The sequence below is a fragment of the Conger conger genome, chromosome 6 (genome assembly GCF_963514075.1).
Source record: "Conger conger chromosome 6, fConCon1.1, whole genome shotgun sequence".
Lineage (NCBI taxonomy): Eukaryota > Metazoa > Chordata > Actinopteri > Anguilliformes > Congridae > Conger > Conger conger.
The window spans coordinates 49122647-49142684 of record NC_083765.1 but is presented as its reverse complement, the minus strand read 5'-3'; the positions used below and the strand labels follow the sequence as shown (position 1 = coordinate 49142684).

General features: G+C 50.1%; 1 protein-coding gene across 1 annotated transcript in view; it reads right to left on the bottom strand.

The window, feature by feature from the left end:
- Positions 1-3947: 3947 nt before the first annotated feature.
- fto (FTO alpha-ketoglutarate dependent dioxygenase) overlaps positions 3948-20038 on the bottom strand; it is a 127096-nt gene continuing 111005 nt past the window's right edge. The window contains exons 9-10 of the mRNA XM_061246228.1: positions 4324-4464; positions 3948-4029 (exon numbers count right to left, since the gene is read on the bottom strand). Of these exons, the coding sequence (XP_061102212.1) occupies positions 4023-4029; positions 4324-4464 (148 nt within the window). The 3' untranslated portion in view covers positions 3948-4022. The remainder of the gene's footprint in view (positions 4030-4323; positions 4465-20038) is intronic.

The window sequence follows — 20038 nt, the reverse complement described above, 5'->3', positions numbered from 1 at the left end:
CCTCATCTGATGACCCCAGACTGCTATTTAACAGCACACCTGGCTCTGTTATCTTCCTCCTACCAATTGTTCGGCTAATTGACGGTGATTTTAAAATGCTTTACTGACGCATCGTGACAATGCATACCGGCACACTGCTGGAGTGGACATTCCAATGAGCCCTCTGGGGTGCAGGGGTCAACCGACACTCAGGCAGTCTCTCTCCTGCTCATTTCTTCATCCATTCAAGGCAGGAACTGTTGCACTTCAATGTAGCCCATTCACTGACATTTTTCCATATCATCTCAAGGAAGGAAGATTATTATTTCCAGGTTGTTTACTCATATGTGCAAAAGGTAAGAACAACATTGGCAAACACTACCGCACCCTATAGTGAACCCTATAGTGAACAGCAGGGCTTCGGTATGCAGGCCCTATAGTGAACAGCAGAGCTTCAGTGTGCAGGCCCTATAGTGAACAGCAGGGCTTCAGTGTGCAGGCCCTATAGTGAACAGCAGGGCTTCAGTGTGCAGGCCCTATAGTGAACAGCAGGGCTTCAGTGTGCAGGCCCAATAGTGAACAGCAGGGCTTCAGTGTACAGGCCCTATAGTGAACAGCAGGGCTTCAGTGTACAGGCCCTATAGTGAACAGCAGGGCTTCAGTGTGCAGGCCCTATAGTGAACAGCAGGGCTTCAGTGTGCAGGCCCAATAGTGAACAGCAGGGCTTCAGTGTACAGGCCCTATAGTGAACAGCAGGGCTTCAGTGTACAGGCCCTATAGTGAACAGCAGGGCTTCAGTGTGCAGGCCCTATAGTGAACAGCAGGGCTTCAGTGTGCAGGCCCTATAGTGTGCGAGAATGCGCAGGTTTTTCTTCCAGCCGATCACTACACCAGCTGATTTCACTAATGAGTTCCCTCCTCTCTAGTTGAGGAGTGCATGTGTGCATGCTTGGGTGGGTGTGTACAGCGCTTTCTGGTTTCCTCTATGGTGGCACAGTGAATGTGCTCAGACCTTAACCAGAGCAAACACTCAGGGCTGGTGCTCATAAATTCAGCTCTGCACTCCAAGCAGCCAACTGGACAAGGAGGCAGAAAACCTGGCATGGGGGAAAAAACTGAAGGTAATTTGTTAATAGGCAATGAGAAAAAAATACACAGCAGTAAATTATTGAATAACTTTGTGTGTTTAGCTATTTTCTGCGTTTGCAGACAGCTGTGTTTCTTCCAGCTGTGAAAAGCCTTCATTTTATTTATTTTATTTCTACTAATTTAGTGGGGGTGGCACGGATGGTGCAGTGGGTAGCACTGCCGCCTCACAGCAAGGAGGTCCTGGGTTCGAATCCCCGTCGGCCGGGGCCTCTCAGTGCGGAGTTTGCATGTTCTCCCCGTGTCTGCGTGGGTTTCCTCCGGGTACTCCGGTTTCCTCCCACAGTCCAAAGACATGCAGGTTAGGCCGATTGGAGAGTCTAAATTGCCCGTAGGCGTGAGTGTGTGAGTGAATGGTGCGTGTGCCCTGTGATGGACTGGTGACCTGTCCAGGGTGTATTCCTGCCTTTCGCCCAATGTATGCTGGGATAGGCTCCAGCCCCCCTGCGACCCTGATCAGGATAAGCGGGTTCAGATAATGGATGGATGGATGGATGATTTAGTAGGCAGTTGTTAGTACCCTGTCGCCCATGTGCTGCTGAGGAAACACTGCTCCAATCCTGCAGCCGGAAGGAGATGGAGGCTGCGATCTGTACTTTCACTGCAGCAGGATCCCCCGGCTGTCGTCTCCAGGCCCAGACCACGACTCTGGGGCAACCGAGGGCGATCGCCCCCCACGGGGAGGCCCCCCACCCCACCCTCGGAGCGGGGGCCTAATTTCAGCCGCGTGGGCACCAGCCGTACCCGCGGCGGAAACCGTGCGCCACACAACAATCCCAGCGCAGACAGCGGAGAGCAGATTCACACACGGCACACACAACACACCCGACGCACATGGAAGCGCATTCAGAAGCTTATTTTATTTCATTTACAGTGATGCCTTCTGCTTTAGACACACTTGCAATGCCTTCATACAAGCTGTGGGTGCGGTGGATTCTTAAACAAAAACAAAAAATGAGAAAACTACTCCCGTATTCTCATTCCACTGGAAACACACAAGATGAGTGACACATTTGGCAATAACAAAATAATTAGTAACTCTAAAAATTATAAAAAAATTCAAAAATAGATTTTTTTTTTTTTTGCATTCGGTCCACTAGAGACTAGACAGCAATTCTACTTCACCAAGAGTCACAAGGAGGAGGAACTGGAGAAAAAAACATTTGGTTTTAACATTCAACACATTATACTTTGAAAAAGAGTTATTTTCTTGCACCTTTTTGTTAATAAAGGATCTCTCTCACTCACATGTTGCCTGCAGCGTAACAGCAGAACTAGCACTGAACATGTATAAGTGAAACTATGATAAACCAGCTGTAATTACGGAAAGCACCGGTTCAGCGCTGGGTGGTAATCAAGGCTCTTTGCTGCGTGGGAGGGTGGGGTGGGGGTTTGGCTTTCATCAATAGAGCCCCCGCACCCCCTGACACAATGTTCCGGATTCAGACAGAAAAAGTTGTGAGATATTCGGTCGAAGCTTTCAGGACTGGAAGCAGAACCGTTAAAGGCCCCTCCTGCTTCCCGAAAAACGCCGTACTGAAAACCGGGCGATGCGTTATGACGACAGGCGAATCAGAAGGTGGTGTTCCGCCTAACATCTCTACAAACGCCTCTATAGCGTGCGTGAGCCGAGTTTACTCTGCGCTGGCGAGAGGTGGGGGAGGAGGAAGGGACAGGGTGGAAGCGGTGAAGGTGCTACGCGGAACAGTCAGCGCTGTGCGGTCCAAACGGCAACATGTCCTCTATAACGTGGAGTTCAAAATACCAACAAAGAACAAACAGCAATTCTACTACTTCAGTACAGGTTGGACTGCGGTAATACTTGTGGTTGCTTGACCAAGAAGAGTAAATGAGTGCAATGCCCTAATGCGTGGTGCGGCCCTCCCCGTCAACCAGCTGACACCCCCTCCCAGACCCCCCCCACCCCCTCCCAGACCCCCCATCCCGCCTCCCCCCCCACCCCCTCCCAGACCCCCCATCCCGCCTCCCCCCCACCCCCTCCCAGACTCCCCCACCCCCTCCCAGACCCCCCATCCCGCCACCCCCCACCCGCTAAACATGCAGCTGTAGCCCAGGGCGACAGGTCCAGGGCTGTGGCTCCCTCAGGTCCCGGGGCTGATGGTTATTGTCTAAAGGTGAGGAGATCGCTATCTTCGGTAATCCCTTTAGGTCGGGACGGTGGGGGGTGAGGGAGTGTAGGGGCTGGTGGAGGTGGGGGGGTGTAGGGGGTGGGCGGGGGGGTGCAGGGGGTGTGGGGGTGAGGGAGTGTAGGGGCTGGTGGAGGTGGGGTGTGGGGGGGTGTAGGGGGTGGTGGAGGTGGGGGGTGGAGGTGGGAGGTGTAGGGGTGGTGGAGGTGGGAGGTGGAGGTGGGAGGTGTAGGGGTGGTGGAGGTGGGAGGTGTAGGGGTGGTGGAGGTGGGGGGTGTAGGGGTGGTAGAGGTGGGAGGTGTAGGGGTGGTGGAGGTGGGAGGTGTAGGAGTGGTGGAGGTGGGAGGTGTAGGGGTGGTGGAGGTGGGGGGTGTAGGGGTGGTAGAGGTGGGAGGTGTAGGGGTGGTGGAGGTGGGAGTTGGAGGTGGGAGGTGTAGGGGTGTTGGAGGTGGGGGGTGTAGGGGTGGTAGAGGTGGGAGGTGTAGGGGTGGTGGAGGTGGGAGGTGGAGGTGGGAGGTGTAGGGGTGGTGGAGGTGGGGGGTGTAGGGGTGGTAGAGGTGGGAGGTGTAGGGGTGGTGGAGGTGGGGGGTGTAGGGGTGGTGGAGGTGGGAAGTGGAGGTGGGGTGTGGGGGGGTGTAGGGGGGTGGGGGCTCAGGGAGGTGGGGGGCGGTGGAGGTCGGGGGTGTGGGGGGGTGTAGGCGGGGGGCGGGGGGGTGGGGGCTCTGGGACCTCCCCTCTCACAGCTGTCCTTCAAAGCCTAAAGGGGGATAAAAGCACTGGTTCACAGCCGGTCACAGGCACGACACGTCTTAACAAGCATCTTAGTCTTATATTTAGATTTAAAAGCTTATTTCTATTATTTACTAAATGAGACAAAAAAAAACTGCCAATGAGGTGAGAAATTTTGACTCATTTCAAGATTTGCCAATGGGGGTAAGACAATTTCACTAGTCAAGGAAACAGTAACTTCATTTTCTACTTGAGAGAAAACGAATAAGATTTTGAGTCTAAACGCGGTTGTTAAAGGCAGCCATTTTGTCCCTTCCCTTACCGCCACAGGAGAGACTCCACCCGGCTGATGATGTCGGTCAGGTCGAAGGGCAGGGGTCGGGGGGGGTCGTCCTCGCCCCAGTAGGGCCTGTTCACCGGGGCCTCCTCCGGGGGCAGGGTCTGGGCCAGGCTGGACTGGCACCTGGGCGGGGGAGAGGGGTTTCCCCGTTTAACCCACTGAGCGACTGCAACAGCGCTCTCCAACCCTGGTCCTGGGTCCGCTCGCTGACGCTGTTACTCTGCACTTCCATTAGAGCATTCATCACATCACAGCTATCTCACCTCACATGGGTACCCGGGGCTCAACTGGCTGCTAAACCAGCAGAACCAGTAGCACCCCCCGACCTGGGTTGGAGATTAATGGGCTGCAATCTCAAGAGAAAGGGTCTTAAAAAAAGTGACTAAAAGGGCACAAACACTTCTCACTGGGTTGGTTACTCTATATGTACATTAAAACTGTACCCCTAGCCAGAAATACATCATCACCAAAATACCTTCTTTGCTTGTAAAAAGTACTTATTAGTACGCAAATTATAGTACTTTCAAGGTAGATTTATGGAAATATTTTAATGAAAGGTTAATGACAAAGAATGACTAAAGAGAGGACTTTCATCTGAGAACCTCTCAGAGATGGAAGGAGGACAGTGAAAACAACGCTGACCCTGTGACGTTTTGTGGTCACACACATGGGCTACTGCATGTCATAATGACTACGTTAAGTGCTAACTTTCAGTATTCCAGTATTACAGAGTGAGGAGATTATTAACACAAATCATTTCAATGTATCTTCAGCACTTCAGGGGTCTGAAGCATCACTTCATAAATAATATGATTAGCTGACCTTGGGCCTCCCAGCCAGTAATGTGTTTAAATGTTCTCGTTTATTTAGAGCGGGAATTAAAGGAAGTACTGCTTCATGGTGAACAGACGCTCAGTATATACACTACTGACCACTTTAACAGGTAGGCCTGTACACCAGCTTGTTAATGCAAATATTTAATCAGCCAATCATGAGGCAGCAACTAAATGCATAAAAGCATGCAGGTGTGGTCAAGAGGTTCAGCTGTTTTTCAGACCAAATGTCAGAATGGTGAAGATCTTTGTGAAATGTGAAAAGTGACTTTGACTGTGGGATGATTGTTGGTGCCAGACAGGGTGGTTTGAGTATCTCAAAAACTGCTGATCTCCTGGGATCCAAATACTTGTCTGTGCTCGAGTGATCTTGCCTGGTGCAACTGAACCAACCCAAAGGGCCAGAAGGCGGGGTCTGCATTTCATAAGTTCCAATACTCCAGACAAGCTGAAGAAAGTCCAGAGCAGTCAGGCACAGTATCTGATACAGGTCTGGGATGCGGGATTAAGCAGAATGAGCAGTCAGGCACAGTATCTGATACAGGTCTGGGATGCGGGATTAAGCAGAATGAGAGGCCTCAGCTCATGCCAGTCTGTCTCACACAGAACACACGAGGGCCCAAAGCCGAATCTCAAAAGCCCCAGACTGATCCCCGCTCCCAACACTCACCCCATTACCTTCACCCCTTCAGAGCCACGGCTCGTAATGCCACTTAACGCCATTAATCAAACAAAGCAACCCGCCGAAATCAGCGGCCGGACACGTTGACGGAGCATCTCCTGGTGCGCAGGACGACAGGACAGGGATGAGGAGAGGAGCCCGGAGAGCGTGTCTGTGCCTCTGCGACAGGCTGACCCCGCAGAGATATGGGTTAACTCTCCCATCTGGCACGCAGTCAAAAGAGATCAGCAACGCAATCACTCATTTCAATTTCCCCTGAAACCCGAGATCCCCGGAGCCCGGGGAAACGCTACGCTAAGGCCTGAAGTTATCTGTGATTCTATCGCCTCCACTCTGCCCAGGGTCGGCCAGGGCCCGGGGAAACGCTACGCTAACGCCTGAAGCCACGCACTTCTCCAGCACGGGCGAGCACGGCCGGGCCGCTGGAATTAGCCACTTAGGCTGAAGTGAGTGTTAATTACAGACACACGAGCAGTCAATACGGGGCTAATGTAAGAGTCAGAGGATGAATTCCTTTAAGCACTGCATCATCCCGCCCAACCCCTGACAGACCTTTTCTCCGTCTTTATTCTTGTTTTAAATCAATATGTTTTACAGTAATGTGCCAGCCATCGATTTCACTCAGGGCCGCTGTCCTTATGAGTGTACCCCCCAAAACACAATGAATACTGTAAAATAAATAAATCATTATGTGCAAAATGCTTTTAAAAAAAGAAGTGTTTTTCCACGTAGGGTAGAGGCTATGGCAGGGGCTCGTCCTGGTCCAGCGTTAATCGCCCCTCACCTCTCGCGGGATGGACGCCGGCCTAATGCACGTGCCGGGCGCTTCCAAACGGGCCGATAGTGCTGATGAATGCCCAGATTGCCGTGGAGAAAAACATTTGTGCGTAGAGGAAAGATGTCGGTTATTGCATTAATGCCGTACAAAGTAATTTGCAACAGGATGGGAACAAACAAGGGCGCTTCATTAGGACATAATAGACGGGGTAGCCATCAGTGCTGGGCTGTGATGAGAGGTCACATGATGCAGTTTCACCGGGTATTACAGGCTGCAGCCTTTCGCCCGAACACTCCGCGCTCGGAGAATGCCATCAAACCGGTCACGCAAATGCGCGGGCACTAAATCAATTTGTTCCCAAGAGAAAAGCGCAGAAAGAGCTTCCGGGAACAGCCACCAGCTTGCGTTCTCCGCGTTCGGCCCTCTTCTGAGTTCAGCTCCTGATGGCGGCGGTCGGCGAAGAATGCCAGGCCTCTCTGGCTGCTTTGGTCATGCATGCTGCTTAACTGAGCACAGGGGCGCTGTCTTCAGTCTGACCTGAAGGGTCTGCTACAACTCAGGCCCCAGTAACAGAACGCTGAAACTCGCAATGAGGAGCAGGAGGTCCTGTGAGGCCCCTCACTCCATGGAGGAGCAGCAGGTCCTGGAACATGAACACGGAGCCTGGACTGGAGAGAACCCACACGCAGCCAGGGCGGTATGTGGCTGCTGAACAGCACTCATAGCTGGAGCGACAGAACCTGCGGTTCTAGACAGATGACAAGGCAGAGGCCCACCCTCAGAGGCAGGTGAGCTCTCTGATAGGCCGGTAACACATAACCCGACACGTCGCACGACAGCCATACATACTCGGTGCTTCCTCCCCCGTGGGTATCCGTCTGGAATGCGGGCAAAAGTCAACAAAGGAAGATTTACGACCAGGAACGACAATCAGGTTCCAATAAAAACAACGGTCGGGGGGACCGAGGGGTGGCAGGTTAACGGCAGCGACGCACAGATGGATGGTGCCTGCAGGCTGTGTGCACTCTGTGTGCACTCTGTGTGCGCTCTGTAGGCACTCTGTGTGCTCTCTGTGTACGCTCTGTGTGCTGTGTGCTCTCTGCATGTGCGCACTCTGTGTGCACTCTGTGTGCGCTCTGTGTGCGCTCTGTGTGTACGCTCTGTGTGCTCTCTGTGCGCTCTGTGTGCTCTCTGTGCTCTGTGTGTACGCTCTGTGTGCTCTGTGTGCACTCTGTGTGCGCTCTGTGTGTGTGCTCTGTGTGCACGCTCTGTGTGCTCTGTGTGCGCGCTCTGTGTGTGCGCTCTGTGTGCACTCTCTGTGTGCGCTCTGTGTGTGCTCTGTGTACGCTGTGTGTGCGCTGTGTGCTCTCTGTGTGCACTCTGTGTGTGCTCTCTGTGTGCGCTCTGTGTGTGCTCTCTGTGAGCCACACCGCTGCCCAGGAGAACCTGACCGCGGAGGATGGGGGCCTGTTGGGCACTGTTTGCGGTTGTGCGGCTCGGATCCCTTCAACAACAACGGAAAAACCAAAATATTAACGTGGTTTGCGTCATCAGTGGCGACGAGGGTGCCTCTCCGGGCCGCGGGCGGGAAAGCCGACGCCCTCTCTGGCAGGAGGACAAACACACAGCCGCGTTCTCATATCGAGATGAAACGCTCCGTTTCCACCAGCTCTGAAATGACAGCTGGCTTTCTCTGGATGATGGTGCTTGGTTATACACCTCAGGAGAGAAAGTGTGTGTGTGTGCATGTATGTGTGTGTGTGCGTGTATGTGAGTGTGTGTGTGTATGTGTGTGTGTATGTGTATGTGTGTGCGTGTGTGTATGCGTGTGTGTGTATGTGTATGTGTGTGTGTGTGTGTGTGTGTGTGTGTATGTGTATGTGTATGTGTATGTGAGTGTGTGTGTGTGTGTGTGTGTGTGTGTGTTTGTGTGTGCGTGCGGCTTTTGCTGTCGAGCAGTTGAGAACCATAAATCTCCGTCTGATCAGGAAGAGGGTTATTGCAGGGCTGGGAGCCGTAACTCTTACCCAGAAGGAACGGAGCGCCCGTTGCTGTGAAAACTTGTTGTTCTGCGAACGTTTGTGTAAAACGATCAGTGGTTTTTACCTCCAGGGTATCACCCACTCGCAGCAATAACAACGCTGATGGATGGTCTGCCACGACAGCTATACAGCTACTACTAGCACGACACCTGACCCCAGTCACATGATAAGGTCAACTGAGACTCACACAATTCCCACCTGTCTGCAGGTAACAATATGAGGGTCAAACAGGGTTGGCTAATTATATGTATCATGCCTTGAATTGCCTGGCTACAAGCCATTCCTCTACCTCCAGGGGATGTTGTGTTAAATTCCAAAAGCCTTACGGCACTAAGCTGTAAGACCACAGTATAAAACTGTTGCACAATAGATATTCTGTTTCAGAAAAGGTACATGTTAACCTGTTTTATGGCTGAGAAAGTTTAAAAAAACAAACACTTTCGAAAAAAGTGGGAAACACCCAGTGCAGTACTGTGTAATCTATGAAACATCTTATTCTCTTACGTGTTGCATGCCTCTGATGAAATGCGTAAGAGGGAAACTATTATTATTATCTATTATCTATTAACTATTATCATAAAGGCTGTTTGTTTTCATACGCCTCCAAGCGTGATGTTCATCTTACTGCACTGACATACACATCCTCTCATTGTACTGCAACTACACATATTCTGATCTTCAAAACGTTCCGGAAAGTTCTGAGGTCAGATGAGGAGGATATTAAAAATGAGCCGGAAAGACCAGGACCGAGTTGCCCTCACTTTTACCCAGAATTCCCGATGCTCAAACTCAAATGATTCCTACGTTCCAAGTTAGCTTGAGGCAATTCCTTTATGAAAAAGCTGTGTTTTCTTGTCCGTCCGACAGAGTTGCACATCACGCATACAAATCAGTTTCTCTTGTAAAAACAGAAATTAGCAAAAGTAGCAATGGAAACCTGGGTGGGGCATGCGATGGTCTCTCTGTGAAAGTCGCACACTAACCGCCGGGGGACAGGGTGACACGGAGGGCACGCAGGCTACTGTACACGAGACGATACAACTTCCCTCAGCTCCCCAGGGCCAACAAAGATCATCCCGAGATCGTGGAGAAACCCAGTCAGGCAGCATTGGGCTGTAAGAGCTGTCAGAGAGGAAGCAGAAGACAGATTAAGATAAACCCGCGTGTTAGGGATCTCAAAATCCGGCCTTGGAATGCTGCGGTTATCTCCTTGATGTCAGCGAGCTTCAGCACTTAAGCGCTTAGTCATTGACGGGGTAAAGAGAGCTGACACCTTGTTTCCAACAGCTAAAATGGCCGCTTACTGAAAGGAACCACAGAACAATGCAGATCCTACAGGCCCTGAGGACAGGAGGGCCCACCGTTCCTCTGACATGTCTTCCAAACCCTATCCAGTGTGAGGAAAGAGACACTTGCAGATCAAAGCAGGGCTCGATACGTCACCGGAATCGAAAGATTAAAGCGCAGCAAAAACAGTCATGAAGTTCTGCTGTTCTATTGTACTCTAGTCCTAATTCACATAAACCGTACAGAAAAGACCAGATTCTTTACTTTATCACATGTGAATGAATCCAATTGAAAAACAATGCCATGTAATTTGAGTGCAGTGGTTACGTGGCACAGAATTACAAAATATTACTGTGGGACTTAAGGGAGATGTTTATGACATTTAGGCTCGAATGCCTTGGGCATACTGCAAGAGCACCTGGGCTTGTGTGTGTGTGTGTGAGAGAGAGAGAGAGAGAGAGAGTGTGTGTGTGTGCGTGTGTGTGTGTGTGTGTGTGAGAGAGAGAGAGAGAGAGAGAGTTTGTTACTTGTCAGTTGGTGTAGAGGTCACTGGGAATGCAGGAGACAGGACAGCGCATTCATAATGCCACTCATACAGCCTTGGGGGAGATGGGTGTGACTGTGCAGGTCACCTCCAATTCTTATAACAGCAGTTTCGTGAGGTCTCTCTCTCTCTCTCTCTACAGCATTTTCAGTTCAGTCAAAAAAAATATATATATATATGCATGAAGGACATACATAAATAGGCTTTTATTTTTTTGTTTAAGTAATCACTAATTACTCATTTGGATCTTTTCCATAAATCTACTAGTTAATCTACTAGTCTAATGTTCAGCTCACAAATACCTAAGTCTTAACCTTGCTAGTCTTAATTGCTTTGATGCAGTCTCTCGGTCTATTTCTAGCCTACTCAGCGTAATGAAATGCCTGTGAAGAAAATAACAAATTTCTGTTACTCCACCAGTACCGATCTCCCAGCCTAAATCAAAGCAGTCAGCGTTTTAATTGCGGTGCAGATCTGACCCCGCTGCAAATCCACAACGTCTACTGTAAACGCTGGTCTGGGAACCGTTAGCGCGCAACATAACCTGCGCGGGGGCGTCCACGCTGTTTGATGCAGCAAAGCTTTTTTTTATTTACCGAAAATGACAGGAAGGTAGACTACAGCAGGAGCGGTTTATGTACAGTAACCGAACTGATGAAAGCAGCGCCTTGTGGGAATAGAAGATTAAACAGCCGTTCCCCCCCCCCCCCCCTCGGACGAAGCGAAACTGATCAAGGCGTGAGTAAAGTAAAATGTGTAGTAAAGTTAACGACGGGCACCGAGGAAGTGCTGATATATTTCACAAAGAGGCAAGGTGTCAGTCTGACTCAGATAACACGAAGACATATTTTTTATCTTGTGAGAAAGGAGGATGAGTGGTAATGGTGCTTTGTAGAGCTTCCCCGTCGCTAATGCCGTGGCATAAAGGCGCGTATGACACCAGGCAGACAGAGCAAAGCAAGAGGTAGTTTTATGTACTTTGGCTGTGATTAAATAAATGTGTGTACGTATACACAGAGCCAGCTGTCAAACTTCACTGTCTGCATATTTATTCAAACGCTATGAAGCGAAGGCCTTGAAATAAAAGATGACACACGGATACCCTCCAGTACAACTCTTAAAAGTGCGGGGCGGAGGGGGCGGTTTCAATCTAACCACGGTGTCTCTTTGTTCTTCAGTTTGAGGTATCGAGAGAAGAAATATTCAAACGTGCTTGAGTTCACAACTCAAAGCTAATGACACAGTGGTTAGACTGGGGGTGAAACAAACAGTTTGCAGTTTATAGAAACAATTCCAGATTATTTAAATAGAATCCACAATTTGGCGGAGCCAAGGAAAATTAACATTTCAAATCAAAGAATATAAAGTTATAGATGTGGGCGTTAACTATTTCAAGCATTTCAAGTTATACCTATTGGAAAATATAGTGGTGGATCTTTGATGTTATGGGGTTGTTTAGTATCTACAGGCCATGGGGCTCTTGTTAAAGTCAATGGAGCTCCAAAACATTTAGGTCAAAAAGCCTGGTAATATGAGCATTAAATAAATTTAGTGTGAACGATGTGACCCCCTTTGGCTCCAGAACAGCGTGAATTATTTGTGGAATGGATTCAAAAAGGTGCTGGAGAATCTGGTCCATGTTGACACGATAGCATCACACTGGGTGCAGACGTTTCACTGGTACATTCTTGCTGTGAATCCCTTGTTGCACACACCCGAATCAAGACCTGGTGAGGCCAGTGGAGTGAACTCTATGTGACATGACGCGTTATCTCGCTGGAAGTAGCTATCGAAAGACGGGCAGACTGCGGCCATAAAGGGATGCACATGGTCGGCAACAAGACTCAGGCATGCTCAATTTGTATTTAGGGCAAGAAAACAACGATATTCATCAGAACAGGAAACGTTTTTCCCAATCTTCAACTGTGTAGTTTTGTTGAGACAGTGGCTTCAGTTTCCTGTTCTTAGCTGACAGGTGTGGTCTTCTGCTTCTGTGTCTACTTCAAGGTTCAATGTGTTGTGCGTTCAGATATGCTCTTCTCTGAGTTACTGTCACCTTGAACCAGTCTCATTAATAAAGAGTGTTGCCCACAGAACTGCTGCTCACTGGATATGTTTTTGCTGTCCCCACCATTCTCTAAACAGGTCCCCGATCAGCTATTTCTGAGCCACCCTGTCAGGCACCAATAATGATTTCATGGTTAAAGTCACCTACGGTGCAGTCCATAAGTATGTGGACAGCGGTACAATTCCCGTTCTTTTGGCTCTGTACTCCAGCACATTGGATTTGAAATTAAACAGTAACCTGGCCGTCCTTTTTTGCAGTTAACTAGTGGTTTGCATCTTCCAGTGCAGCCTCTGTAGGTCTGTTTAATTAAGTCTTCTGTGGAAGGTAGTCACTGACACACCCACGCCTGCCTCCTGAAGAGTGTTTCTGATCTGTCAGACCGGTGTTTGGAGGTTTTTATTCATTATGGTGAGAATTCTTCAGTCAAAAGCTAGAGGTCCCAGCCCCTTTGCAATTACTGTCTTTCTTCTTAACAGTGTTCCAAACACTTAATTTTGGTACTTTGGCTGTATCTGTCAGCATCATAATGGCTTCTGTGACTGTCATGGTACTTACATGTGAACATAACAGACTCCAAAGGCAATCAAAAGCCTAGAATCAAGACTAGATACTGAAAGCTTCAAGTGATTGAATACACCTGACTAATCAGAAACAGCTGATAAGCAGACAGTCCAATTACTTGAGAAGAAAGGAACACATAAAAAAGATGTAATTCCTATAATGATCAAACGATATGGATGTAAATGCCCTCAGATTAAAGCTGACAGTCTGCACTTTGACTCCATTGTTTTATTTCAAACCCAATGCGTTGGGAGTATAGAGCCAAAAGAACAGGAATCAGTATCCAAATACTCACGGGCTGCACTCTAGACCACATTTCCTCAACATTCTGATGGTTGGTCTGAACAACAACTGAACTTCTTGACCACATCTGCATGCTTTTATGCATTCAGTTGCTGCAACAACAGCTTGGCTGATGAGATATTTGTATTAACGAGCTGGCGTACAAGTGCACCTAATAAAGTGGTCACTCAGCGTATATTCTTATTGTTGCTGCCCCGGTGAAATATACTTACTGTACGAATTGGCAGGAAAGCCTCATAAATAAAGGATTACATAAATCGATAGGCAAATAAATAAATACATAAAGTGGGCTTATAGCGCTTTCAAACTAATTGGTACTTGAGAGGATTAGCCCCTTATTGGAGGGATGCTCTAAGTAGGATTGAAAACAATGAATTTTCCCCTGGCCCTTTAGAGGCGAGGGCAGCGGAACACATGGTACACAATTTGCTTTTTTTGAAGTTGGTTATGATTCATCTTGACATCCATGACAACACGCGAGGGCTTGGCGCTCTCGGTTTGCTCAGACCAGTATAACCAGTATGGCAAAGTTGGAGCGGCCCCGCTGTGCCAGGGAGTTGACCTCCCATTCCTTTGATCTTCTTGGTTACCTGGTGCTTCTGCATTGTTTACATGGGTTTCTTTTTTCTTCTATACTATTAAGTGCATACAGTAATTATAGGTTATGGCCTTGTAAGTACACATTGTAAATTCTGTGAGCACTGAGCAATTTGTATTGAGCAGTAGTCGGGGCAGCCCCTGGGGCATAAGCAGACACCCTGTGAGCCGTTGGGTGTGGGTGTGTGTGTGTGCGTGTGTGCGTGCGTGTGGGCTGGGGGGTGGATGGGGTCCTTGACAGTGAACATTGTTTGTGGGAGAGTTTGTGTAAGTGTGTGGATTCTTACAAGTTTGCCAATACTGTTACACGTGTCCTTAAACAACAGGCTACTAGTGTGTTTATGCATGTGATCACAAGCTCATCTTCAAACAAAACAAAAAAAAACGATTGTGTGTGCTAGTGTGCTTTGAAATTCACCTGAGGGCATGTGCGCCCAAAAGCTAATTCTGTAATTAAAATACTACAGCCTCAGTATCAGATAAGGTTCATCGCTGTCAAATCAAAGGGTGAACCAGGAAGAGATTCAACACTTGATTAAGGAAATAACTAAAGAAACCTGTGCTGACAGGTGTTATGTGTAATCGCCAGTCACAAAATATTACCAGATATAAATAACCATGTGAAAGAAATGACACCGACACGGCTAAACAGGTTTTGACAAGTCCTCCTATATCACTCCTTTTGTTCGAACAAGCTTCCTTGAGTCTAGTGTAAAATTACCACTGAGTGAAGACCAAGTACTTGAATGCTGGCAGCTTGATGTTAATGTAAACTGATAACTCGAGTTCTTCCTGCAAGACTATTTAATGCACCCTGTCTCCTACGTTAATTTCAGTTGCAGTTATACTGTGTGTTTGAGTGACGGCTGCTTCAGAAACACATTGTTTCATGTACCCGCTAACCGAGAGAGCCTAAATATGCTACCAAACCTAGGTTTGTACCCTAAGGCCTATAGCATGCTCAGCATTATTATGGCTAATACAGAACGGGCAGCAATAAACAGACAGTAAAGATGTGTGGGAGTAATCCCATGAAGGTTTTTTGTCAGGTGACACAAGGGATACCGTGACCAGCAGCACTTCCGGTGAGAACCGGATCGCGTTCAGTTCCGGATCGCAGTTCCGGATCGCGCACACAGACTGCACACGCTCTGCACGTCTGCACGAGTAAACCCACAGCCCCCGGGGGCCGACTTCACAGATCCTCTCCTTACCCGGTCGCTACTGACGACCTGGGACCCCCCAAACCCGTGACTGGGGTCAGAGACAGAGCCTCCCAGCTGAAAGGCGAACAGCGTTTTGAGCTTTACATGCAAGGCTCCTTGGCTACACCTCAAACACGCAGCACACACTTGGTGGGTGAAAATCCGTCAGTCTTGAGACTCTGACTCTGACGAAGGCCGTAGAGCAGGGGGCAGAGGGCCCAAGTCGGGCGCAGCCTTTAGAGATCCTATCCCCCTTGCTACAAATCCGACAAGCCACCATCCAATCTGCCTCCTTATGACCGCGGAGACGAGAGCCATTTAACTTTAATTCCGGCTGACTTAAACTCTGCAGCCCAGGGAGGAGAGACAACAAGCTGCAAATATGGAAGGAGACAGAAAATCATTGAGAGCCTTGCCTTTATGAATATTTGATGGAGGAAGGTCGGCCTCCAAGCCGACGGGCGGCGGAACCTCCCGCCCGTGGACTCAGATTTCACTGAGGTGACGGCGAGGCTTGAAAATGTATTAGTCTTGTCATTCCTCCAATTAGCCTTGCTGCTCCTCGTTTACAATGCAGGCGGGAGATTGCCGGTGAGGTTATATAACCGCTTCTAACGGCGGCCATTTTGTTTAAGTTCATATCCTGAATGTAAGAGACACAGAGATTTATGCGCTGTCTCAGCCGTTCAGGGAGAGGTTCTGTGGAGGACGTGTTCACATGCAAACAAAGGAGTGCATCACCATCAAAACATCCGCAGTGTCAGAACATCCGCTCATCGCAGTGTCAGAACATCCCCTCACTCGCAGTGTCAGAACATCCGCTCACTCGCAGTGTCAGAACATCCGCTCACTCGCAGTGTCAAAACATTTGCTCAAACATGTCAATGCCGACCAGAGACAAATTTTACAGAGTACAGAGTGGTTGACTTCTCACCCACGGCTGGAGGGCTTGCCTTTTGGCATACCGTCCATACCTGTTCAGAGCTTCTGTTCCCATTGTTCTGTTGTGAAATTAGCTGGAGCTCCTCCAAAGCTGAGAGTTTCTTTAATTAAAAGAAGCCCTCATTCCAAACCTTTTTTTAATCAGGCGCATTTCTGTGGTCTCACCGACAGCTGTCTCATGGAACATGTCCTGTTATGTTACTGAACAAGCAAAACAGCATAGTGGTGAAGTATTACCTGCTAGCTATGACACCTGGATACGAAAAGGCCCTGGTAAGTCGTTCATCTAATGTGCCTGGGCAGTTACAAAATGTCCGCCTCGTCAAGCTGCTGCGATAAGGCGAGCATTCTTCACACGCAGCCTACAGGGTCTTCACACGGCAAGCCTTCGGTGCAGCCTCTGAGTAAGAATCTGAGCAAGGTTCAGACCCCTCAGGCGCCTTGCTCAATCACACCCCGACAATCAATCTCCGTCCCAGTGATATCCACTCTCCTTCACTAACAGAAATGCAAAAAGGATTCAAAAAGGATCCAATGTCACCAATATGCCCTGCTGGGAGAAAAAACAGCTCAAGCTAGGTTTTGAAACAGTTGGTAGCTGCTTGACCAGTTTGACCAGCTTCCAGCTCGACATGGTTTGACCAGCTGAAGCTATGTTTTGAAACAGCTGGTAGCTGGTCATTTTACACCAGGGTGTACATATCTTTTGGACAGAAGTTCTGTTGGCTTCCTATTTCGCATAACGCAGCTGAAATCAGCCTCCATATTGGCTCCATGTCTGGTGTGGGACTGACACTTGTGACCCGTGGCTTGTTGGTAGAATAGGAAACCACAGTTCTTCAGATTACGCTGGGGGCCCTGAGCCACACAGCTACACTGGGAGCCGGGGGGTGGGGGGGTTCCCCCGGGACGGGACTGCTTCTCGGTGCTGTGGGCGGATGAGGCCCTCTGTTGACGTTCACCTGACAGTCCTGAAGAGTACTGGCTGACAAATTTCAGCAAATGTGATTTAATGCTCCAAAAGACACGCAGCCCCTTTATTTCTGCTTCTTCAATCCCCACCTTCAATCACGGCTAACATCCGGAGACAGAGAGAAACCAGAAGAAGAACAGCTCGGGAGCGAGCGCGTCTGGTACCGGGTTGTGTTCTGACACCGGCCCCATGGGGACTGAGTGGGAGTGGGGACTGAGTGGGGACTGAGTGGGAGGGGGACTGAGTGGGAGTGGGGACTGAGTGGGGACTGAGGGGGAGTGGGGACTGAGTGGGGACTGAGGGGGAGTGGGGACTGAGTGGGGACTGAGTGGGAGTGGGGACTGAGTGGGAGGGGGACTGAGTGGGGACTGAGTGGGAGGGGGACTGAGTGGGGACTGAGTGGGGACTGAGTGGGAGGGGGACTGAGTGGGGACTGAGTGGGAGGGGGACTGAGTGGGAGTGGGGACTGAGTGGGAGGGGGACTGAGTGGGAGTGGGGACTGAGTGGGGACTGAGGGGGAGTGGGGACTGAGTGGGGACTGAGGGGGAGTGGGGACTGAGTGGGGACTGAGTGGGAGTGGGGACTGAGTGGGGACTGAGGGGGTGTGGGGACTGAGTGGGGACTGAGTGGGGACTGAGGGGGAGGGGGACTGAGTGGGGACTGAGTGGGAGGGGGACTGAGTGGGACTGAGTGGGGACTGAGTGGGAGTGGGGACTGAGTGGGAGGGGGACTGAGTGGGGACTGAGTGGGAGGGGGACTGAGTGGAGACTGAGTGGGGACTGAGTGGGAGGGGGACTGAGTGGGGACTGAGTGGGAGGGGGACTGAGTGGGAGTGGGGACTGAGTGGGAGGGGGACTGAGTGGGAGTGGGGACTGAGTGGGGACTGAGGGGGAGTGGGGACTGAGTGGGGACTGAGGGGGAGTGGGGACTGAGTGGGGACTGAGTGGGAGTGGGGACTGAGTGGGGACTGAGGGGGTGTGGGGACTGAGTGGGGACTGAGTGGGGACTGAGGGGGTGTGGGGACTGAGTGGGGACTGAGTGGGGACTGAGGGGGAGGGGGACTGAGTGGGGACTGAGTGGGAGGGGGACTGAGTGGGACTGAGTGGGGACTGAGTGGGAGTGGGGATAACCTGCAGCACAGAGACGGAGAAGATGGAGCAGGGGAAAGGGGTTCCTCCCGTCTCCAAGCTTTCTATACGGGCCACAATCGGGCCGATGTCACGCCCGGACAGTAAAAGCTTTCAAACAGTATATCCTGTTACTGTAGTGATTGAAAATTACATTGTGATAAAAGGAATGAATGCAGAAAAAACATTCACAGGCCCATAGGGGTAAAGAATAATAACAGAAACAGAAAAAAGGCTCCAGCCTTAACGGAGGTCCGCGGGGCGTGCCCACGCGGTGAAACAGCGCTTCCCTACTCGCGCTGCTGATCTGTGGGTAAAAGCCGAATGCTGGAGCTACAATAGAATTGTTACTCCTCTTTGACAAGTGTAATGAAATGAGGGCACCTTTCGGGGGGGGGGAGGAAAAGAATGTTCCGGATACAAATGGCAGCACGTCGGTTCAGTTTAGTTTTTTTCCCCCCTCTCCCATTAAAGGGGAACTAATCAGGCCGACAGCGTTGCACACAGAGCCCGCGGCACCTTGAAGCGACAGGCAGAGAGAAACCAGAGAGCCCCCCGGCACTCCCTCCCGCCACGCGGGCTTAAACGCAAGCGACGGACCAGGTCAATCCCACTCTCTCCCCCTGAACACAGGCTAATCCCACTCCCTCCCCCTGAACACAGGTTAATCCCACTCCCTCCCCCTGAACACAGGCTAATCCCACTCCCTCCCCCTGAACACAGGCCAATCCCACTCCCTCCCCCTGAACACAGGTCAATCCCACTCTCTCCCCCTGAACACAGGCCAATCCCACTTTCTCCCCCTGAACACAGGCTAATCCCACTCCCTCCCCCTGAACACAGGCCAATCCCACTCTCTCCACCTGAACACAGGCTAATCCCACTCTCTCCCCCTGAACACAGGCCAATCCCACTCCCTCCCCCTGAACACAGGCCAATCCCACTCTCTCCACCTGAACACAGGCTAATCCCACTCCCTCCCCCTGAACACAGGCCAATCCCACTCTCTCCCGCTGAACACAGGCCAATCCCACTCTCTCCCCCTGAACACAGGCTAATCCCACTCTCTCCCCCTGAACACAGGCTAATCCCACTCTCTCCCCTGAACACAGGTCAATCCTACTCTCTCCCCCTGAACACAGGTCAATCCCACTCTCTGCCCCTGAACACGGACCGGGCCAACTGGACTCGCCCCCCGCAGTCCCAGAGGACCGCAGAGCCGACCGCGACACGGCTGTAGCGCAGTGGACTGCCGGCCACCGCGCCACACAAAGTCTGGTTTATGTGTTTTTTAAATTATCACGAGATTTAAAATCTTTTCCAACCTATTTTCTCTGAAGTAGAAAAACATGTGCTTGTTTCTTGTTTGCTTGACAGGTAAAATTTTCTTACCCCCTTGGCAAATTATAAATGGAGTCACATCTCATTGGCAATATTTTTGTCTTGTTTAGCAAAAGAAATAAGATTTTATAAGATGTAAATATGAGACTAAAATGCTTGCTGAGATGTACTCTTTTTCGGGGGTTTTTGCAGTGAGCTCCACTGCCTTCCCCTCCATCCCCTGACTCCTGTGCCTGCTTCATTTGCCCCCTTGGCAATACCTCTTTAACATCTAAGCGCAGTATAACCAGTGATTCACGGCTTGGCTTCCTGGGCACATAATGGAAAATTAAACTGATCACCGCAAGGAATGTAATTAAAAAGAAAGATAAATAGCAATACATAATTAACGCTCTCTGGGAAGGAGCTGTGCTC